This window comes from Mastigoproctus giganteus, chromosome 6, assembly GCF_048544385.1.
Source record: "Mastigoproctus giganteus isolate SK-2022 chromosome 6, ASM4854438v1, whole genome shotgun sequence".
Taxonomy (NCBI): domain Eukaryota; kingdom Metazoa; phylum Arthropoda; class Arachnida; order Uropygi; family Thelyphonidae; genus Mastigoproctus; species Mastigoproctus giganteus.
In genome coordinates, this window is record NC_143580.1 from 123,546,509 (window position 1) to 123,571,464 (window position 24,956).

The following is a 24,956-nucleotide window of genomic DNA, read 5'->3' on the forward strand; positions in this document are numbered from 1 at the left end:
AAACAACAGTGGACCCAACATCGAACCCGGGGGGACTCCACTAATAACATTAGTCCATGAAAAGCAGCATCCATTGAATCACACTCTGTCTTTCTCCCACTCAACCGCCCTTTTATCCATTGTAGTAACTTACCTTTAATGCCATACTGCTCCAATTTGTACAGTAGTCTTCCACGCACAACAGTGTCAAAAGCTTTCCTGAAATCCAAGTATATGATATGAAAATTATTTTGTGCATCCAATTCCTTTTTACATCCTTTTTGCATCCAGTTCCATCACAGTATCCAATCAAATTTGTCAGACAAGACTTTCCCATAACAAACCCATGCCATGTCTCAATTATTACTGCAGTCTTATCTAGATGATCCTGCAATGCATCTTTAACCAGTGATTCCATTATTTTCCCTGGAACAGAAATTAAACTAACTGGTCTGTAATTCCTCGTGTCACCCTTAGATCCCCTTTGTGAATTGGAGATAAATTTGCACATCTCCAGTCTGTGGCGACTTCCCAAGTCCAAGGATGATCTCATAATTAGGGCTAAGGGTTTGCTTACTTCCTTTGCTGCCTCCTTTAATATAACATGATAGATCCCATCCACCCCAGATGCCTTTCTTATGTTTAACTTCAACAATTTCTCCTCCACTTTGCTCTCAGTTATTGCAAAATCATTAAGCACCCTGTTACAGTTTGATAAACATCTGACAATTTCCTCTCTTAACTCCTTATGTGTGAATGTAGATGCAAAATACTCATTCAGATTATCAGTGATCCGAGCAGGATTATCAAGAGTCGAACCATCGATATCAAGCGGACCAATCTGATTCATTCCCTTCCTTCTAGAGTTTATATAAGTTAAGAAGTCTTTGATGTTTTTCTTAGCAACCTTTGCCAAAGATTTCTCATAATATCAGGGGCTCACATCTGGTTAGTATGGGCTTGGCACACCCTAGGTCTTGAGCTTTCTACTTTTTCTTGGTGATTCCCTTCTATTTCTATTTCTCTCTCTCTTTCTCTCTCTCTCAGGGTAATTTAAAAAAAAAATTTTTTTGGCTGGTGTAGCATAAGCCTCAGACTTCCTTGCACCATATGGCTAATAATAATAATAATCTGTCTTTGCTTACCTAATCTCCTTTGTGACTTGAATACAGACTAGCTTATATCTGCCATAGGTTTTTGTGTTGCCTGATAATTTATATGCATCCCATGCATTTTTCTTCTCTGTCACAAGTCTCATTAGTTCATCTGTCATCATTTAGGCCTAAACCTTGAACAACATTTCTTAATTAATCAGTATGAAAAGCCTAGTATCTTTTACGATTAGTTCCTTGAATGCTTCCCACTTATAATTTCCCATTGGTAACATCATCAGTTGGTCCCACTGTACAGAATTTAAAAACTGTCTTAGACCACTGTAGCCACCTTTAAGGAAGCAAAACCCTTCCCTTTAACCCTGATGGCAATTATAATTTTAAGTAAATCCCACATCAGTACATTGTGATCACTGCCATCTAGTGGTTCCTTTATCTGCAAATTTTTAATGCACGAATAATCTCTGCTGATAACCAGATCAAGATTATCACACTCATTGGTTGTCTCTCGAACATGCTGCTGCAGCAAGAGGAAGAATACTGTTAGTAATGGACTTGTTCAATCCATTTAAAGCCTGAAACACATTAATCAGATCACCCCATAGATACCTAGTCTCCAGATGAGCAATTTTCAGAAATGAAGCCTTTCTTGGAAAGAGTACCCATTTGTTCCCCTCAGAAATCCCATTGCCCTTCTCTACACCCATTTCAACTGAGCTACATTCTCCCTAAGATGAAGCCTCACTCCAGACCTGTATTTATTAGTCAAGATGAAGCATAACCATTGCCTTGCAATAGTATAATCATCTCCTTACCTCTGCTAGCAAAATTTCTTAATATCATTGACAAAACCCCCAGAGATCACGTAACAGCCTGTCTTGAATGCTTGGAGAATTACATATCTAAGTGCACATTTACCTCAAGTCTTTTTTCATTTGACACTATCCTGAGTGAGCTACCCAGATGCGGTACTTGGAATTTGTCAATGTTAAACTTCAATTGTTATTTCTTAGCCCATTTGTTTAATTTTTCTATATCTCATTGCAGTAGCATACCTAGATTACTCATTAACTACACTGCCAACCTTTGTATAAACTTCAAGCTTAGACATTAAGCCTGATATACAGTCGATTCCGGTTATTTGGGACACATCGGGACTAGTGCATTTTGGCCCCATTAAGCGGATACCCCAATTATCCGAAGTTTCATGTAAAAAAAAGTTAAAAATACAATGGACCCCCGCTTTACAATTGGTTCACTGTACAATCAAATCATGTTCCGATGGAGTCATCATAGTAAAGTACCGTTCACTATACGATGTGTAGTAAGCGCCGGTCATTGTGATCACGTTTGTGAATTGAATTTTAATTTTATTAAACAGTGATTCTAATTAGCGAAAATAGGAGGAATATTATCCACAGGCTATAAAAGTAAAGATATATTAAGCACAAATTTACCCTTTGTTATCTTACCAATTTAAAAATTAAATGATACGTGAAAATCGGAAGAATATACGGGATAATTAATATGTACTGTAATATGTACATACTAACTAGTTGACATTTCTGTTCATTGACAATTGTGGGTGGGGGTTAAAATTTAAAACAGTAAAAAGATAAGCAATCAATAACAAAGAACACAAATTGCAAGTAACAAGATACGAGCAAGTGAGAACGGAGTAACAAGTTATGAAGCTTTAAAAACAGGTATGAAGAGAAGATTCTGAAAATTAATTTTTTTATATGATTGAATATTTTATGGAAGTGTAAACGCATTTCACCAAAATAACCCACAGAATTCCAGCTGTCGGTATTATTGCAAATTCAATAAGATTGAGTTTACTATCCGTTTATGATAGATTGCACTAACAGAAAAGTCCAATAAACAGGTAACTGCTAATTGTTTTATGGTTGTGACCTCCAGAAATCCAACCGAACCATGTGGTACGGTCGGAGAAAATCGTAGGGTAGTCTCCAGTGCTGCGGTCTCCTGCCCCGATTAAACAGCATGTTGTCCCAATTAAGTGAAGTAAACCTTGGCTATTTTCTCGATTGGGTTCTGTGTTTTAAGATTTGCCTCAAATAAACGGCTGCCCCGATTAACCGGTGGCCCAAATAACCGGAATTCACTCTACCTTCATCAATATCATTAATAAATATCAAAAACAACAATGGATGCTGCTCTTCATGGACTAATGTTATTGGTGGAGTCACACAGGGTTCGGTGTAGGGCCCACTGTTGTTTTGTATATTTATCAATGATATAGATGTTTGTTGTTGTTATTTGGTTTTAGGAGCATTAGCAACTAAGGCCATATTGCTCCGGTATATGCGGTGGTCATTCCCTGACCTTTCCGCATCCTCCGTATTTGGTGATGACGGGCTTGAACCCCGGTCTAATCAAGAAGCATGTGCTACGCACTGCTGCTCCTTCCCACCTGGCTACGGAGGCACCAATGATATAGATGAAGGTATATCAGGCTCAGTGTCGAAGTTTGCAGATGATACAAAGGTTGGCAGGGTTGTTAATGACAGTAATGGCAATGTGCTACTGCAACAGAATCTAGATAATTTGGGCAGATGGGCTAAGAAGCGGCAACTGAAGTTTAACATTGACAAATACAAAGTACTGCATATGGGTAGAAATAACCCCAGAGGAATGTACCAACTGTGTGGTACTACACTCAGTGTGGTAGAAAATGAAAGAGATCTGGGAGTAATTGTGCAGTCAGATATGAAATTTTCTGAGCAATGCAGACAGGCTGCAAGAGCAGGTCATGGGATTTTGTCAATGATATACAGGAATTTTGTTAGCAGGGAAAAAGGAGGTGATTATCGCTTTATATAAGGCTATGGTCAGGCCACGCCTTGAGTACTGTGTACAGGTCTGGAGGCCTCATTTTAGGAAGGATATAGATTTGCTTGAGCGTGTACAGAGAAGGGCAACAAGATTGGTAAGGGGAATGAAGGGGTCCTCTTACCAAGAGAGGCTTAAGTTCTGCAAATTGCAGCAGCTGGAGACTAGGCACCTGCGAGGCGATCTGATTGAGGTGTGTAAGGCCTTGAATGGGTTGAGCACGATGAATTCTGATGGGATTTTTCCGCTTGCACAGATTACAAACCTAAGGGGGCATAAATTAAAATTGAGGAAAGACAGTTGGAGAATATAAATTCAAGGAGGAACTGGACAAAATTTCAGAGGAAATGGTTGTATGAATTTTTTTTTGTTTTTTTTTGTTTTTGGCTGATGCTATATAAGCTCATACGCTTGCTTTCTTGCATCACATGCCTCTATTACTATTACTAACTACTCCGTCTACTTCCAATCAGCAGTCCCTTTAACCATAGCAGTAACTTGCTTTTAATGCCATTGCCCCAATTTCTATAGCAATCTTTTTTTGTGCAACAGTGTCAAAAGCTTTTCTGAAATCCAAATCTATGAAATCAACATGACTTTTTTTTTGCATCCAGTTCCTTTGTTATTGCATCTTAATATCCAATCAGATTGGGCAGACAAAATCACCTCTTCACAAACCAATTCAGTGACTGTAAATAACTGCACTCCTGTCTAAATGGTCCGACATGACCTGTTTAACCAGCGACTCCATTATTTTCCCTGGAAAAGAAGTTAAGCTAAGATGCTAAGAAAGCTTCAGATACTGATGGTATTTCTCCATTTTTTTCTCAAAATTTGTACTCCTATTCAGTGTCAACTTTTTTCACTTTCTTGTTCCACAGGTGTTTCCCCTTATGCTTGAAATTTTCCTCACATCCAGCCAGTTCCTAAAAATGTGACCAATTCCTCATGGAGGTCCTTCTGTTCTGGGGAAAAAAATAGAGTCACTGGTTAAAGAGGTGATACAGGATCACCTAGATAAGACAGCAGCAATAGTTCAGACACAGCACGTGTCTAAACTATTGCTGCTGTTTTGGGTTGCTGTTGTTTGTTTTTTTTTTTTTTTTTTTTTTTTTTTTTTACGAGCATTAGCAACTAAGGCCATATTGCTCCGGGGTAATGTGGTGGTCATTCCCTAACCTTTCCGCATTTTCCATATTTGGTGGTCACAGGCTCGAACCCCAGTCTAATCAAGAAGCATGTGCTATGCACTGCTGCTCCTACCCACCTGGCTACGGAGGCACCATTTTGGGTTGCAGCTGTTAAGAGGAAGTCTTGTCTGCCCAATTTGATTGGATACTACGATGCGGTCACAAAGGAACTGGATGCTAAAAATAATTTTGATATCATATATTTTGATTTCAGGAAAGCTTTTGATATTGTTGCACAGGGAAGACTGCTGTACAAATTGGAGTGCTATGGCATTAAGGGAAGGTTACTGCAATGGATAAAGGGATGGTTGAGTGGGAGATGGCAGAGAGTGGTAATAAATGGACGCTGCTCTACATGGACTAATGTTATTAGCAGAGTCCCCCAGGGTTCAGTGCTGGGCCCATTGTTGTTATGTGTATTTATCAATGATATCAATGAAGGTATATCAGGCTTAATGTCTAAGTTTGCAGATGATACAAAAGTTGGCAGGGTTGTTAATGACACTAAACACAGTATGCCACTGCAATAGGATCTAGAAAATTAGGCAGATGGGGGTGAGAAGTGGCAACTGAAGTTTAACATTGACAAATGGAAAGTACTGCATATGGATAGCAGTAATCCATGAGAAACATACCAACTCTGTAGTACTACACTCAGGGAAAAAGATCTGGGGGTAATTGCACAGTCAGATATGAAGTTCTCTGAGCAGTGCAGACGGGCTGCCAGAGCAGGTTGCAGAGTTTTGTCAATGATATATAGGAATTTTGCTAGCAGAGACAAGGTGATTATCCCTTTGTATAAGGCAATGGTCAGGCCACACCTTGAGTACTGTATACAGGTCTGGAGGCCTCATTTTAGGAAGGATGTAGAGTTACTAGAACGAGTACAGAGAAGGGCAACAAGATTGGTGAGAGGAACAAAGGGGTGCTCTTACCAAGAAAGGTTTAAGTTCTGCAAGTTGCAGCATCTGGAGACTAGGCACCTGCGAGGCGATCTGATTGAAGTGTATAAGGCCTTGAATGGTTTGAGTAGGCTCAATGCTGATGGGATACTTCCACTTGCTCAGACTAAGAACCTAAGGGGGCACAGATTCAAACTGAGGAAAGACAGTTGTAGAACAGATGTGCGGAAGTTAGCCTTAACCAGCAGATAGATGATTGCTAGAACAGACTTCCATCTGTTGTTGTGGAAGCTGACAGCTTAAATAAATTTAAGGCTGAACTAGACAAATATTTGGCGTGCCGGATGGGTGAAATGGGAAGGTTTATTTTATTTTTTTTTTTTTGGCTGATGCTGTATAAGCTTGCTTTCTTGCATCATAGGCCTCGACTAATGCTAATGCTAATTTTCTGGCTTGCACAAGGTGGGGCAGCCTTTGCTCACCATGACTATTGATAAGGCATGGGCACCCACCATTGGCCCAGTGACTGCTGCTCTGTCCACTTACCTATCCACTCTTGGAACACCTTAATTACAGCATTCCACGAATAGCCCACAAGATTTTCAGTTTCTATAACAGTCACCCTTCAACTGATTATTATTATTGTTGTTCATATTATTTCTCCTTGATTGGGGGATTCCACTCTGTGACGGGTATTGCTACCAAGTACACAGGGTGGTTGTTATGTCTGGTGTTACTGTTGTTTGAGGAACTCTCAGACTATCCTACAGGTGTTCAGAACTATGACTTTCAGGAGTTCCTTGCAGGTGTTCTCTGGGATATCTATTGCTGCTAGGCTGCTATATAGTGTCTTTGGCACCATACTGGTGGTTGACACGATGATTGGGATGGTCATTACTTCTTGCATATGCCACATCTCCTTGACCTCATGTCTCAGGTTCATTGACTTTATAATTTTTTCCTAATGAGTTTTCTGGACATTGGTAGTGTTGGGAACCACTATGTCAATCATGTAGGTAACCTTTTCCATCTTGTACACAAGGGTTATGTCCGGTCTGTTGTGCAGGATGGTCTTATCCGTTATTATGGAGCAGTCCCAGTACAGCTTGTGGGTTGGGGTCTCTAGTACTGCCTGCAGTTCGTACTTGTAGTATGGTACACTTTCTTTGGTCAACAGGTATTTCCTCGCTAGCTTCTGATGTATTATCCTGGCTACCTGGTCATGTCTATGAGTGTACTCAGTCTGGGTGATCACCGGGCATCCCCCTGTCATGTGCTGGATCGTTTCTGAGGCCAGGTGGCATCGTCGTCATCTGACATTTCGGGCTCCTTTGCAATGTATTTTCTATAGTTTCTGATGTTTATTACCTGGTCTTGGATGGCCAGCATGAATCCTTCAGTCTCGGGGAAGAGCGTCCCTCTTGTGAGCCATGCATTGGAAGCAGTGTTATCGATGTGATCTTGATGGAGGTCATTGTAGTGTCTGCCATGGAGTGTCTTCTTTGCCCATCTTTCTAGCTTCGTTTCTTGTGCCATCTGGGGAGGGAGAGGGATCCTCGCTTAGGTTGAGTTGGGTATACCACTAATCTATGTTTCTTATGGCCTGGTGGAGTGGTGTTGCATTGTTCTTGAAGTAATCCTTCAGGTTAACTATCGCTGTTTTCTGTTGCTCTATTAGGTCCCTTCCCCCCTCTTTCCGAGCTACTGTTAGTCTCTCCACTGCTGACTTTGGGTAGTGTTGGTGGCTCTTGGTCATCATTGTCCTTGTCTTTCGAATGATATCCTCTAGCTCGGCGTTAGTCCAACATATGAGCCCAAAGGAGTATGTTAGTAATGGAGCTGCATAGGTGTTTATGGCTTTATCTGTGTTCCCTCCATTCAATTTTGCTTTCAGCAAGGCTTCTGAGTTTCTCATGATATTTTTCGGTCAGGCACTTCTTCATTTCCTTGTGCTCTAACTGCTGACCCTGCATCATCTCTAGGTATTTGTAGGTCTCTTCTTCTGTCATAGCTTCTATCTCTTTACCAGTCAGCAGCTGGTAGTTTTGTCTGGCTAATTTTTCCTGGTACAGTGCATGGGTCTTGCGTTTGTCTAGACCAAATTCCATCCTGATATCCTTGCTGAATTCTTCGGTGATCTGGAGGAGTTGCTGGAGTTGCTTCTTGGTTGCCGCGTAGAGCTTGATATCATCAGGTACATCAGGTGGGTGAGGGTGTACTGGTTCTTTCTTCCTTCTTTGAGGTTATATCCTTACTTGCTGTCATTAAGCATGGTGGATAGTGGGTTGAGTGCCAAACAGAACCACAGTGGGCTCAGAGCATCTCCCTGAAAGATTCCTCTTCTGATGGGGATTGGTCTGTTGTGATGTTCTCGACCTTAATGGTGTAATGGTGGTACTCTATTTCACCACTGTTGCTCCTAGGAAGTTTGCCACTATCAGATTGACCTTGTAGATCTTCAGGGTCTCTATTAGCCGGCTATGAGGTACAGAGTCGAAAGCCTTGCGGTAATCGAAGTAAGCCGTGTATAGGTTGTGGTGCTTCTTGTAGGCTTGCTCCATAACTGGGGCATCTATGGTTAATTGCTCCTTGCATTATTTCTGCTGTTCGGCCATTACACTGACACTCTAAGTAGTCTCATATCTTCTTGGTTATGCAAATGGTCAGGATCTTGTACATTGTTGGGAGGCAGGTAATTGGCCTGTATTTTGTCAAGTTTCTTGTATCTTCGTCTTTAGGCTTCAGATATGTGACTCCTTCAGTGAGAAATTTCGGGATTGTCTCTGGGTGCCTTATCATTTGAGTGAACTGCTCTGCTAGGTGCTTGTGTCTGCAAGTGAGCTTCTTGTACCAGTAGTTGTGGATGTTATCAATTCCTGGGGTTCGCCAGTTGTGGGTGTTCCTGATTGACTGTTTTACTTCTTCTCGAATCTCCCACTCTCTCATCTGTTGTACGTCCTTGGTTTTCTTTTGTTCTACTTCTATCTAGGGGGCTCGGCTGTTACGTCTTACTTCACTGCTCCAGATATTTCCCCCAGAATGCCTCAATCGTCTTCTTCTCGGGTGGGCCGTTTCCTGCTTTCTCATCTTCTCCTAGTTTCCTGTACAGGGCTCTTTGGTCCTTATCGAAGATTCGGTTGTTTATTTTCCTCTGGGAGCTCTCTTTGTTTTGCCGTAGTCTCTTGCTGAGTGCAAGGAGGTTCTGCATCAGTGTGCCCAAGTATTCTCCAATTCTCTGATTTCCGGTCTCATGCTTGTTGTGGATGCTGATCTGGAGATCTCTCTTGAGGATGCTCTTCACTTTTCCAAAAGGTCAGGGAATGACCACTGCATATTCACAGAGCAATATGGCCTTAGTTGCTAATGCCCCTAAAAACCAAATAACAAACAAACACTTTTCCAATCAATTTCTTACTTCTATTACCCTGTTGGTACTGGGTCAACTGACCTATATTGACTCTTAATTCTTCTATCTTCTGCAGAAGTCTTCTTTCCCAAGCTGGTGGTTCCTTCTGTTTTCGGTTCTTCTGCTGCTGGTCTCTCGTTTCTTTTCTATTAATCCTAGTGGCTGCTATGGCAGCTCAGTATACAGCTATGTAGATCGCCTCCAGTGTTGCACCATTGTTTTCAACGTAATGTGGTATTATTTGCCGATTGAGGTGGTCTGTTACTCTCCACAGGTTTTATTTGGCATCTGCTCGGGTATCTTAGCATTAGCATTAGCATTAGTAGAGGCATTTGATGCAAGAAAGCAAGCTTATGCAGCATCAGCCAAAAAAAAAAAAAAAAAAAAAAAAAACCCACTTCCACTTCACCCCTCTGTTCGTTCAAAATACCTGTCCAGCTGAGCCTTAAACTTATTTAGGCTATCAAACTCCACTACAAGGGATGGAAGTCTGTTCCACCAACCAACCACCCGCTGGCTAAAGGCAAATTTCCGCACGTCTATCCTACATCTGTCTTTCCTCAATTTGAATTTATGCCCTCTCAGGTGATTATTCTGAGCTAGAGGGGTCCATTCCTTGGAATTCTGTTAGGGCCTTCTTCCACTCATCTCCTATTCTGGATATCATGACCATCTCTTTCCACTTCAGCTACTCTGGGTTGTATTTCTTCTTCCTCCTGTGGTTCGGTGGTATGCTGTTCCTCCTCTGGTTGTTCCTCCTCTGGTTCCATATTGACCATATTCTTTGTTCTTTGTAGTTGATCACTCACAACATCCTGCTCAATGTTTTCCAAGATTGCAGGAGCTATTAGGTTCTTCATGACGATGGTCCTTCTTTGGTCTGCTAATCGCTGTTTGGTGACCTGGATATGCAGAAATTGTTCCAACCACTTGATATGTATTCACAACCTGTATATTGTCATATCGGTCTCTAGCCTGGTTATTTCATAGTATGCTCGCATGATGTACATATTCATTTCGAAGCTCCACTTCATACGTTGGCGTCTTCTTCCTTCCTAGGTGGTCACTAGTGCAGTTGTGCAGGAAGCACTTCCAGTTGGTGGGGCTGGATGGTCTTGCCCTTCTCTTACGGTAGCCATAAGGGGGAACAGTGCCATTTGCTCCACTGTCTTGCTCAGGAGACTGTCTCCAACTTTTCGAGCCGACCCCTCTGCCTAAGGCCCAAATGTGAGTGACTTTATCCTGCATCACACTCGATGCAGTATGATTAATATTTCTCTGAAACATCGTCCATCTATGGAGGTAGACTTGTTTTAGCCTTGGCTTATGTCCATGACATTTAATTCTCGTGAGTGATACCAGATGGCGCCACTATCTGCCTCAGCCGTCGCTCCGACATTGGGGAAGGCAAGTCCAATGGAGCAACTTTCGCAATGTTTTTTTTTTTTTTTTTATTATATTGATCTTCAAGCATAATAGGGCCACATTCGCTTCTGCCAAAGCGGGATTCGAGCCTGGATCCATCAGGCTGGTAGTCCAGTGTCTTAACCACTGGGACATCGTGCCCCCTATTATGATTATTACTAGTATTAGCCATATGGTGCAAGGAAGTCTGAGGCTTATGCTGCACCAGCCAAAAAAAAAATTTCTGAATTATCCCGAGAACCAAGAATAGAAGAATGATGATATCCAGCTCAGGACCCTGAGTGTGCCAAGCCCATACTCACCAGATGTGAGCCCCTGATACCTGACAATCATCCCTTTTTCAAAATCCATCAGATCTCATCCCTTCCCCTTGTTAATAAAGTACTTCATATGGACTGCATGCCATGACCCTACATCTGCTCAGTATCACATTTACCAGTTCTCACTGCAACAAGGGTGCTACTAGGCAGGGAGGAACAGCCGAATGCTAAAGCACAGGATAGTCATGTTTTGACTGGACAGTTATATACATATGCAATCTCAAATGGATTAATAAGGCTTTCTGTAAATTATTTGAAAAAAAAAGCATGACTAAGGGTATTTTCATAGAAATTATAGTTATTTTAGCCACAGGATTGCAATTTAAGAATGAACACAAAACCAGAAACTAATAATGATAGGGCTGGCTGTGGTAATATGTGAATAACATACATGAATGCAAGTGTGAAAATTGGCCGGTTGAGTATGCACTAACACAACAAGAAAAAAAAAAATGCATGGACTACTTAATAATTGTACTATTTCATCAGCTGCAATAAAACAGTTGTTGTTGTTATTTGGTTTTTAGGAGCATTAGCAACTAAGGCTATATTGCTCCAGGATATGCGGTGGTCATTCCCTGACCTTTCCGCATCCTCCGTATTTGGTGGTGACGGGCTCGAACCCCGGTCTAATCAAGAAGTGTGTGCTACAAACTGCTGCTCCTTCCCACCTGGCTATGGAGACGCCTATAATAAAACAGTTACAATGATGATGTAAATTCCTCTAGCAATGGTAACCATAATGAGAGTAAACAGAAATTATATTAAATTCACTTGCTCGTAGCTTATCTCAACTTAAATTTTTAAGAATGCTGATATTAATTCAAATTTTAAGGAGCTAAAGTTTGTCCATATGGTTATGAAACATATTATAACTGTAAAATAAAATATACCTTTTCATTTGGGAAAGTCAAACATGGTAATATATCTTCTTCATAAATACGTAGCAGAAAGGGATGGATTTTGTCAAGTTTGGGTTTCTGTTTCCATTCAACAAATTCAACATATGAAACTGGATCAACCTAAAAATAAAGTGATCACTTTTAAAGTTACATTAAAATTCAAACAAACAGCTAAAACAGACTTAGAAATTCTGAAATTGCTCTTAAATAGACTACTGGATGGCTGTGGAAGATGTGGAAGTTGACCATCTGAATCCTCCTCTTTCAATTCCATTTGCTGCTGCCATCAAATCAAATCCATGCATCTTTTCCTTGTCCAAAAAACTCCAAATATCTGCTGAAAAGGCCTCAACAGTTTTGTTGTAACGTAGGGTAATATCCACACCCACCCACCCACTCACCTTCTCATTTGTTTATCTTTATATATTTCATTGTATTGTTTATTTAATTAATTATTCTTATTTAGTCATCCCCATGCAATGCCCCTCCATCTTAACAGAATTGTATTTTGCTTGGTGCTGCAATAAACTAACCACTATTCAACCTGTTATACTTTAAGGAGTAGTGTCTGACATTCTGTAAATTTCCCTCCCAAATCACACAGATTATGTTCCTTTGTTCAAACCTTCCAAAGTTATGTTATGTTTAGCATTAGCATTAGTAGAGGCATTTGATGCAAGAAAGCAAGCTTATGCAGCATCAGCCAAAAAAAAAAAAAACCCACTTCACCCCTCTGTTCGTTCAAAATACCTGTCCAGCTGAGCCTTAAACTTATTTAGGCTATCAACCTCCACCACAAGGGATGGCAGTCTGTTCCACCAACCAACCACCCGCTGGCTAAAGGCAAATTTCCGCACGTCTATCCTACATCTGTCTTTCCTAAATTTGAATTTATGCCCCCTCAGGTGATTTTTCTGAGCTAGAGGAAGAATCCCATCAGCATTGAGCATGCTTAAACCATTCAAGGCTTTATACACCTCCATCAGATCACCTCGCTGGTGCCTAGTCTCCAGACACTGTAATTTGCAAAACTTAAGCCTTTCTTCGTAAGAGCACCCCTTTGTTCCATTCACTAATCTTGTTGCCCTTCTCTGTACTCGTTCCAGCAGCTCTACATCCTTCTTGAAATGAGGCCTCCAGACCTGTATACAGTACTCTAGGTGTGGCCTGACCATTGCCTTATACAATGGAATAATCACCTCCTTATCCCTGCTGGAAAAATTCCTGTATATCATTGACAATACTCCATGAGCTACTCTTGCAGCCTGTCTGCACTGCTCAGAGAACTTCATATCTGCCTGCACAATCACCCCCAAGTCCCTTTCATTCTCTACCACTGTCAGTGTAGTACCACAGAGTTGATATGTTGCTCTGGGGTTGCTGTTTCCCATGTGTAGTACTTTACATTTGTCAATGTTAAACTTCATTTTGCCACCTCTCAGCCCATCTGCTCAACCTTTCCAGATCCTGTTGCAGCAGCATAGTGTCAGTAGTGTCCTTGACAACCCTGCCAACCTTTGTATCATCTGCAAACTTGGACATTAAGCTTGATATACCATCATCAATATCATTTATAAATACAGAAAACAATAATGGACCCAACACTGAGCCCTGAGGGACTCCACTAATAACATTAGTCCACGATGAGCAGTGTCCATTGATTACCACTCTCTGTCTTCTCCCCCTCAACCACCCCTTTATCCATAGCAGCAATTTGCCTCCAATGTCACACTGCTCCAATTTGTGCAGCAGTCTTCCATGTGCAACAGTATCAAAAGCCTTTCTAAGATCCAAGTATATAATATCAAAGTTATTCCCTGCATCCAGTTCTTTTGTGACTGCATCATAGTATCCAATCAAGTTGGTCAGGCAAGACTTCCCCTTAACAAAACCATGCTGTGTCTGAGCTATAACTGAAGTCTTGTCTAAATGATCCTGCAGTGCTTCTTTAACCAGTGCCTCCATTAATTTTCCTGGAACAGAAGTTAAGCTCACAGGTCTATAATTACTTGTGTCAGCCTTTGATCCTCCTTTGTGAATTGGGGTCACATTTGCACATTTCTATGTGCAATTTTGTCTATGGGTACCTCCCCTGAGTCCAAGGAAGCTCTCATAATTATGGCTAAGGGTTTGCTTACTTCCTTTGCTGCCTCCTTTAATATAACTGGATAGATCCCTTCCATCCCGGGTGCCTTTCTTGTGTTTATCTTCAACAGTTTCTCCTCCACTTTACTCCCAGTTATTTCAAGATTCTGTAGCTGACTGCTAGAGTTGAATACACCTCTGGCATTCCCCTTGCTGAATAACTCCTCATGTGTGAATGTCGATGCAAAATATTCATTTAGTTTGTTAGCTACCTGAGCAGGATCATCAACAGTTGACCCATCAATATCAAGTGGACCAATCTGATTCATCCCCTTCCTTCTAGAGTTTACATAAGTAAAGAACTCTTTGCTGTTTTTCTTTGCATCCCTTGCCAAGGATTTCTCGTAATCTGCCTTCGCCTGCCTAACCTCCTTTGTAACTTGGTTGCATATCAACTTGTATCTATCATAGGCTTCTGTGTCATGTGTTAATTTGTAAGTATCCCATGCATTTTTCTTCTCTGCCATATGCCTCATTAGTTCATCTGACATCCATTTTGGCCTAAACCTTGAACAATATTTCTTAGTTGGTATGAAAAGCCTAGTAGCTTCCAAGATAAGTTCTTTGAATGCTTCCCATTTTGAATTTGCTGTTGGTAACATCATCAGTTGGTCCCACTGTATAGAATTTAAATACTGTCTCAGTCCATCATAGTCGCCTTTACGGAAGCAATAACCCTTCCCTTTACCCCTAATGGTAGTTACCTCTTTCAGTAACTCCCACTTCAGCACACTGTGATCACTGCCACCTAGTGGTTCATTTATCTGCAGATTCTTAATGCATGAAGAATCACTGCTGATAATCAAATCAAGAGTATTACTCCCTCTAGTTGCCTCCCGAACATGCTGATGTAGAAAACAATCATCCAATAAATCCACAAAAGCCCTGCTAGTGTGTGAGTAACCAGCCCCCAAATTCCAGTCAATATCTGGGAAATTAAAATCTCCCATTATAAGACTCTCTGATTTACTGGCCCACTCTATTTCCCTGTACAGTTCCTTATTATACTCATCAGAGTCATTAGGCCTATAGCACACTCCTACTCTCAATTTTGATCTCCCAATGCTTATGTCACACCAAACTGACTCAACACTGCACTGTCCAGCGATGTCGACTGGCTTCACTTCCTTGGTTTTCATGTGTTTCTTAACTAATAGCATAACCCTTCCCCCCTTCCTATCCTGTCTATCCTTTCTGTAGACGTTGTACTCCCCAAATTGCAGTTCTTCATCCCTTATATCTGTGTGACACCACGTCTCTGCTATCCCAACAATATCTGCCTTTGATGTTTTGAGCAATACCTCAAATTCATCAAATTTATTTACTAAACTCCTAGCATTGGTGTACACGCAAGTATACCTGCACCTGTTTCTATTCTTAGCTACCCTAACACAACCCATGTGTTTACTTGTACCGCAATGGCTCCCAGCAGTCTCTGAAATACCATGCATCTTGTTTTTCAGGCTTCTGCTCATTCTAATAGAAGCAGTGCAAGAATCTCTTTCACCTCTGCCAGTGGCTACTGTCAATCTATTGGTCTTTGTCTCCCCCCAAGCTAGCAGTTTTCCGACCCACCTAACACTGCCTCGATAGCATCAGCAAATATTCTTGCACCCTTTCTATTTAAGTGTATCCCATCCCTGTAGAAGCAATCTCTCCTGTTAACAAGTACAGTCCAGGCTGAAAAAAATTCTACCCCTTGAGCCTTGCACAATCTTTCCAGGGCCGAATTGATCGACAAGGCTCTCATCATATACTCCCTCCTATCGTGTCTGGGCAGAATTGCAGACACTTTCAAATTCAACCCTAATTCTCGCCTTTTGTTCAACAGTGACCTGTACTTGTTAAGTAATTCTGCCGGTCTCCTACTCTTAATATTATTAGTGCCCACGTGTACAACTATATCACCTTTTGTGCCCTTAAAAGATGATATTCGCTCTACAACGTCATCAACCTTTGCCCCTGGCAGACATACCCTGGTCCTGTTCCACCTATCTTTTTTACAAAGCATGTTCCCCGTTTCCCTGACAATAGAGTCACCAACAACTACTAGTTCCTTCGGGACCAGCGCATTCTGCCTTGGGGGTTGTCTCTTTGTCATGCGATGCCCAAGTGCAAGCTCTGGCGTTGATGTGGGCAGCTGAGAGCTTGATGGGCCCCTCAATTTAGTTCCTTCGAGGGCATCCACCCTGTCCTTCAAGCTCTCATATAGGCCCACAAGAACGCCGAGTTGTTGCCTGATATCGATACACTCCTTGCATCGCGCACACACAAAGACATCCCCCTTGGCAGTATCATGTCCCGTACCCGATTGCTCTGCAAACATCAAGCAAACAGTGCATTTTATAAGGCTGTGAGTCAGAGGACAACTGCCCCCCTCAGTTCTGCTCTGAGCCACAGCGCTTCCATTAGCTTGAGCCTTTTGCTTTGCTGCTCTGGTCTGAGTCATGATTCTATTAATTTATTAAATAATTATAATTAATTATGTTATGTTATTAATTATGTTAAATATAATTAATTATATTACGTTTGTAATCTAAGTCGTTATATGTATTTATTTAAACGTACAATTTAACTGCTAACGAAGTTCAACTAACGCTATCTAGTACGGCATACAACTATGTATCACAATGGCGGGAAATTTACGAACGGTATCGGAGTTGAAACACGTGGAAACCTTTACCGATACTTTTATGCAATTACAAGGCCGAGTAAAGAATAAATACACCAAGTTAATCAGAAAATCACAAAATAATGTTATACTACTAAATTTAAATCAAAAGTTTTAGAAAAACAATAATTTCAAATCAATAAATAAGAAAAATCCACTTAGCGGCTTGGAACATGACCGTCTCTAGTAGCCTCGTCAGCAGATCTTCAAGAAGTTTGAAGGATGAAAGATCATCCTTCAAACTATATATCATGTCTGAAGTAATGTGATATATGAATTTTGGGAAAAAATGAGGAGGATCAAGAAATAATTTAAAATGGGAAACTTTAAAATTTTATTCTTAATTTTGTCACTACTGTATAATAAGATCAAAATCATCATATAAACAAGTCTTTGTCTTCTATCCAAAAAATATATATACATATTTCCTAACTACTGTACAGCCAAATCTCAGGTGAGCAAAGTGGATGATAAACAAAGTGGAAACTTTGTTTATCATCCACTGTGTTGTGGTCCTTTACACAGTTTATAACTCTATGTAAAGGACCACAACAAACAGGTGTGTTTTGTTGAACATGGTGGCATAAAGAATTTTTTTAAGGCTAATATATACTATACTAGAAGAATATTAAAATACACAATGATATAATTCTAATAGATATAATTGTTTTATATTTATTTACCATTGTATTATAAAAATAACATGGCAAATTTTCATTATTGTAGGATTATAGATTACACGAGCATGCACTTTGCTCACAATGGGATGCTGTGCTCCACTTCTTGAAGGAAAAAATAGTAAGTTTATGATTTACATCTGTACTTTTTTTGCTAACCCTGCATTTACTTCTAAAATAAACTTTGTTGGGCTGAACTTTGTTTGGTAGCAACCTTAAGTTTAATCTTGCAACTCTAAGATGACATGAAAGCAGTGTGCTTTGCTCACAATGGGTAATTCAGCTGCAAATGCAAAAACCTGATTTTTGAGTGGTATGCAGTGTATTTTAGACATCAACACATGGAGAATGATAGTTTAACACTGTTCTTATCTAATTATAATGAAATCAATGATTCAGATTGAAAATCAAACCAATAAAGAAGCAATATTAAAATTCGTATCATATCACTTTACTAGATATTTTAATTTTTAAATTAAAATTTTTTTGGTGTATGAAATACAACAGCATATCAAGTTAGGAGTAAATACTTGAAAATTAACAGTAAATTATACCAAACCTATAATAGTCCTTTTTTTGAGAGGTCAGGAGTAAAATACAATAAGTATTTTTATCACTGCCAGACAGGATATGTAACTGAAAATTTTTAAAATAATATAATAAAGTTTGACCACATAGTATTGTATCAGTAGCAGCAAACACAGGCTTTCAATTTTTTTCCCCTTAAATTTATTGAATTTTTTCTTTGTTTGTGATTATTAGAAGTGAAAAGTAAATATAGCGGCGAAAGTAAAGAAAGCCAACACGAGAAAGACGAGAAACGTTGGATAACTTATGCAAAAAATTAGTTTCCCGATACGCCACTCTAGCGCTGCTCGCTTGGTAAACAGACGGTAGGTGTTACAATCTGCAGCAAAGTTGAGAACAATATACTGATTGACAGGTAGGCTTTGCAAACTATGTGCTGATTGGTGCGCGAACACACAACATTTGTTTAGTATCATTTTAGTAGCTAATGTTGTTGTTATTTGGTTTTTAGGAGCATTAGCAACTAAGGCCATATTGTTCTGGGGATATGCGGTGGTCATTCCCTGACCTTTCCGCATTCTTTGTATTTGGTGGTCACAGGCTCGAACCTCCGTCTAATCAAGAAGCGTGTGCTACGCACTGCTGCTCCTGCCCACCTGGCTACGGAGGCGCCCACTTTAGTAGCACTCAGAAGCACTAATGGTAACTTGCCCTAATGAACACTTTTCATAATGGTGAAAAAAAAAAAAAGGTCAGGTTACCTCCACTTGAATCCCAGGGAGCTTGAACCCCTCCTGAAATGGAGGGGATAACATAACCTTTTTTCTTTAGAATCATGAATGGACTAGTGCATAAATTGTTTATTAACAAAATATTAATTTTTTATTACTGTACTTTTATTTTTAAAGACACTCGTGCGGATACACATGTATCATAACGTCAATCAACACCTCAATAGCTATTCACTATATATATAAAGAATCTTTCTTTCTTTTCCTCTTTTCCTATTATTTCCTAACCTACCATTTAAGGTCAGGTTACAAAATATAACGAAACCTTTTTCTTTTTTCGTAACCAAACCTAAATCAACAATATAGTAAAAACACTCATGAACTCCAAAAATCTGATTTTAATAATGAGAAAAAAACATAATGAAGAACATAAAAATGAATGGAACGAAACTTTTATTAATTTAGTTTTCATCAAAAAATCAACCAAAGTTTTATTTTCCTTACAAATTTCTTCCATCTTTAAAAGATTCATTGCTGCTATTATCTGTTTACTGTTCATCACAAAACTATTATGCACCATTTTTTACTCATAAATATACATTATAATGCCAACCAATGACTACACAGTAGCTTGTCATCTGTCGTGCCCACCACCAATCATTATATCCTTCTCGATTTCAGCTCCAGACCGATAACACCTACTGTCTGTTTAACAAGCGAGCAGTGCTACTAGAGTCCGGTGTCGGGAAACTAATTTTCCACATAAGTTATCCGACTTTTCTCGTCGTTCTCGTGTTGGCTTTCTTTACCTTAGCCCTCTAAACTTTAGTTGTTCAGTTTAATTACAACTGTAAATATTTATTTCTCTTCTCCCATATAATCTTTTATTTAATTCTTTTTTCTCCCCATATCTATGTACTCCTCAAAAGTGACACCACATTCACGAGTCTTGCATAACAATACATGCGAAGTGTGCACAGAGTGTCTAAAAGCTAACAATGTATTACTCCTCTGACCGTTTGGTCGTCCCGGAGTATAAACAGAAAATTTATTTATTTATTTATTTATTTATTAAAACTACATTTAATCTATGATTTTTTTTTTTTTTTACAATTTGTATGCAAAGAAATAATAACTACTGTAATTCTATTTGTTCCATTTTAATTAAATATAGGATAGCTCAACAAATCTTCCTATATGATTCAAATATAAAATTTCATGAAAATCCATCCAAAATGTACTTTTTCTTTTTTCTAAGTCCAGCCAGCCTATTTTCCCTCCCTTGTATACATTGACTTCTTATATTCTGCCTATTTGTCTTATGATTTTTTTTTCACTAACTTTAAAGAAATCAATATTTTTGATAAAGTTACAGTTGTTCTGTTTTTAATAAAACAGAAGGACAACTTTTAACAACTTTTGTAAATTCCAAATAACTATTTCTTTCATTAATTATGTTTCTGCCTCTGCAGTATTTTGCTTTTACTATCAACATTTTATCTCTCTCTACCACTTCTCTGAAGGCTCCTAACCATATCAGTTTCTTTAGCAATTTCAGGGAAGAACGGATATCTCTTAAATGCTTATAATATTTAATACGAGTCTTGCAATATTCTGATATGATATGCCGTTGTAGTCGAGTAAATCAGAAAAAAAAATTATGTAATTTACTTGTGGTCAATCAAGACTTGATTGACCACAAGTATATATTAACCACAAAACATATAAAATAGAAAAACTAAAACATTTTTATGAAATTGGTTTTGTTAGAAAGTCTATATATAATACACTACATAAATTATGCTATTTTTTAAATAATTGCTAAAAGAAAAGGCAATATCCAGGATCATGGTGTCAGTTATCTGTGAGTTTGGATAGCTCACAAATAACTGTCATTTTTTTTTTTTAAACTAAGTTCTGTACTTTCAAAAAAAAAACTCTTAATACAGAGAAATCTTCATGTCATTTTTTACATCTCCAAACATAACAGGATTTATTTTTTGGAATGCTGTGTAACTGAAAATAGTATTCAGACTGAAAACAAAAATAACTAATTACTTACTAGATTTTCATACACGGTAACACAGTTCTTTTATCAAAGCATACCTTCTGAAATTTAAATACATTTATTCTTTTCACTCTTATAAAAATAAGCAAATTCTGTAACAAATTTTATAACTATTCTAGAAATGATGTTCTTGTCAACAGATGTAGACTTTGTTTAACAGAAGTATCAGTAATGACTAGGAGCAACCAATGATAAAACATGCTTTACATAAATTAATTACCAAGGAACAATCCAATAACATCATACCATCATTAGCATTAGCATTAGTAGAGGCATATCATGTAAGAAAGCAAGCTTATGCATCAGCAAAAAAAAAAAAAAAACTCCCATTTCACCCCTCCGTTCGTTCAAAATACCTGTTCAAAATAGCTGAGCCTTAAATTTATTTAGGCTATCAATTTCCACAACAAGGGATGGAAGTCTGTTCCATCAACCAACTACCCGCTGGCTAAAGGAAAATTTCCACACATCTGTCCTACATCTGTCTTTCCTCAATTTGAATTTATGCCCTCTCAGGTGATTATTCTGAGCAAGAGGAAGAATCCCATCAGCACTAAGCCTACTCAAACCATTCAAGGCTTTATACACCTCTATCAGATCAAATCACCGGTGGCTAGTCTTCTCCAGACACTGTAATTTGCAAAACTTAAGCCTTTCTTCGTAAGAGTAATCCTTACGTTCCTGTATATCATTGACAAGACATCATGAGCTACTCTTGCAGCCCATCTGCACTGCTCAGAAAACTTCATATCTGCCTGCACAATTACCCCTAGGTCCTTTTCATTCTCTAACACTGTCAGTGTAGTACCACAGAATTGATATGTTACTCTGGGGTTACTGTTCCCCATATGTAGTACTTTACATTTGTCAATGTTAAACTTCATTTGCCACCTCTCAGCCCATCTGCTCAACCTTTCCAGATCCTGTTGCAGCAGCAGCATACTGTCAGTAGTGTCCTTAACAACCCTGCCAACCTTTGTATCGTCTGCAAACTTGGACATTAAGCTTGATATACCATCATCAATATCATTTATAAATACAGAAAACAACAATGGACCCAACACTGAACCCTGAGGGATTCCACTAATAACATTAGTCCACGATGAGCAGTGTCCATTGATTACCACTCTGTCTTCTCCCCTCAACCATCCCTTTATCCATAGCAGCAATTTGCCTCCAATGCCACACTGCTCCAATTTGTGCAGCAGTCTTCCATGTGCAACAGTATCAAAAGCCTTTCTAAGATCCAATTATATAATATCTAAGTTATTCTCTGCATCCAGTATCCAATCAAATTGGTTAGGCAAGACTTTCCTTTAACAAAACCATGCTGTGTCTGAGCTATAACTAAAGTCTTGTCTAGATGATCTTGCCGTGCTTCTTTAACCAGTGCCTCCATTAATTTCCCTGGAAGAGAAGTTAAACTAACAGGTCTATAATTACTTGTGTCACCCTTTGATCCTCCTTTGTGAATTGGGGTCACATTTGCACATCTCCAGTCTATGGGTACCTCCCCTGAGTCCAAAGAAGCTCTCGTAATTATGGCTAAGGGTTTGCTTACTTCCTTTGCTGCCTCCTTTAATATAACTGGATAGATCCCATCCACCTCAGGTGCCTTTTTTATGTTTATTCTCAACAATTTCTCTTCCACTTTCCTCTCAGTTATTACAAAATAATCTAGCTCACTGCCAGAGTTTACTTCACCTCTGGCATTCCCCTTCCTGAATAACTCCTCATGTGTGAATGTAGATGCAAAATACTCATTTAGTTTGTTAGCCACCTGAGCAGGATTATCAACAGTTGAACCATCAATATCCAGTGGACCAATCTGATTCATCCCTTTCCTTCTAGAGTTTATATAGTAAGGGTAATTATAGGTAATTATTTTTATCGTAATTTTCAATTGCGATAAAAATAATTTTAATGTTAATACTGTGCAAGATTAATCACAATGCAAACTGCAATGCAAGGATCAAAGAGAGGAAATTCTGGAAACTGGCAACTGCTGCACCTTATGATTTCCAGATAACAGGTCATATGCCTGTGTGCAAACATGCAAGTATGTGTTATAGTGCATAACCATGAATACTTTATTTTGACCTACGAATCAGTTTTATCACATGCATATTATTCATTAAACCTAAAATAATTAAACCAAAGAAGGGCCAATGTGTACTAAGGGAACATCTTAGTTTCCTCAAAACAAAATGATTATATTGCTTTTGGTTGAATCCAAATCTTTTTCTTGTCCTACACTATTTCTGTCTCCCTCCAACCAACCCATCCACCCACATACACACACACACACCACTCTCTTTGATTCCATGGCTCAAATGAGCAAGGAGAATTATTCCTTTGTATACATTCAGTTAATTCAAAAGGGCTCTCCCCCCCGCCCCAAAAAAAACAGTTTCTCTCTCTCTCTCTCTCTCTCTCTCTCTCTCTCTCTCTCTCTCTCTCTCTCTCTCCCTCCCTCCCTCCCTCCCTCCCTCCCATGCAATTAATTATGGATTCTGAGACACAGTCTGTATTTGAAAAACAATGTTAGATAGATATAAGCAGGCTTTACTTTGTTAAAAACACAAAGTACTCAAAATCATTACAAACAAAATTAACATACCTCATAATTAATTTTATAGCTATTAGTGGTGTAAGGCACTTTATTACAATTATTCTTACACACTGTATGCAGTTGGCACTTTTGAGTATTTTCTGCAGTCTGATGATTTTCTGGGGAACAAATGTAATCACCTGATAAGCAAGAACTTTGCAGCATATTCTTCAACATTAAAACATCAGCTTCAAGAGCTGCTACCTATAATAAAAAAAAAAAAAAAACTTTTTTTTTTTTTGAAAAAATAAAATGACACTGAAACAAAACAAAACAAAAAAAAAATTAAGTTGAATGAAAAATCTGAATGTTGAAAGAGGCTACATGAAGTCTAAAAATACCGAACCTAAGAAATGGAAGGCTAACACAGTAATAAGAGAAAAATATGATGAGCAGAAATAATGAATCCACAGCTAACTAGTCTCGATTTGAATTTTTTATTTTTTTCAATATGAAAAATTATAATTTGAAAATAATGTGCATTACAATTAGAAACGACAACAAGAATAACCAAATGATTCAGTCTAATGGACTGTTGCTAATGCACCAATAAAACCCAACAACCATCTAATGGACTGTCTTGTTCCTTTATACATTTGTCAAATAGTAGAATTTCAATTGCTTTAAATGAGCAGCAGTATCTTAATACTTACTGAAAAAAAGTAACATTGTATAACAAAGAGCTGGCCATAAAATGTATTGAAGGGCAAAACAGTTCTCAAATTACTGAATTTATTTCTAAGACCATACAACCTTAGTGGCAAATGATGCAAGAAAGTAAGCTAAAACAACATCAGGAAAAAATAAAAAACACTTCTCACACTACCTTTCCATTACTGCTAATAATCTGTCTAGTTCTTTCTCAAATTCATTCAGACTTCGAAAACATCAGATAGAAGTTTGTTCCAACAATCAACTACCTGTTGGCTGAAAGCAAATTTCCATACATCTATCCTACAATTGCTCTTCCATGATTTAAATTTATGAACTCCCCCCCATGTGTGCTATCTGAGTAGGAGTAAGGATGCCATTAGCATTCAGCTTAATCCATTGAGTAACTTAAAATCCATTAAGTAAAGTTGTTAAATCCACTGATATATTAAATATCTGAAGATAACATACCCCCAGGGGCTCACATCTGGTGAGTATGGGCTTGACACACCCAGGGTCCTGAGCTGGATAGCATCACTCTTCTCTTTCTTGGTGATTCTTTTCTACTTCTCTCTCTCTCCCTCCCTCTCTCTCTCTCTCTCAGGGTAATAGGGAAATTTTTTTTTTTGGCTGGTACAGCATAAGCCTCAGGCGTTCCTTGCACCATATGGCTAATAATAATAATATTGCAGTGAATTAGTCCTCGAAGCGCAGTGCCAATTGATTACCACCCTCTGTCTTCTCCCACTCAACCATCCTTTTATCCATTGTAGCAACTTACC

The 24,956-nt window shown here is 38.9% G+C and overlaps 1 protein-coding gene across 1 annotated transcript in view; it reads right to left on the reverse strand.

Moving 5' to 3' along the window:
- LOC150084555 (guanine nucleotide exchange factor for Rab-3A-like) overlaps positions 1–24,956 on the reverse strand; it is a 160,312-nt gene that overhangs the window by 73,268 nt on the left and 62,088 nt on the right. The window contains exons 6-7 of the mRNA XM_090376284.1: positions 23,533–23,727; positions 12,084–12,212 (exon numbers count right to left, since the gene is read on the reverse strand). Of these exons, the coding sequence (XP_090232410.1) occupies positions 12,084–12,212; positions 23,533–23,727 (324 nt within the window). The remainder of the gene's footprint in view (positions 1–12,083; positions 12,213–23,532; positions 23,728–24,956) is intronic.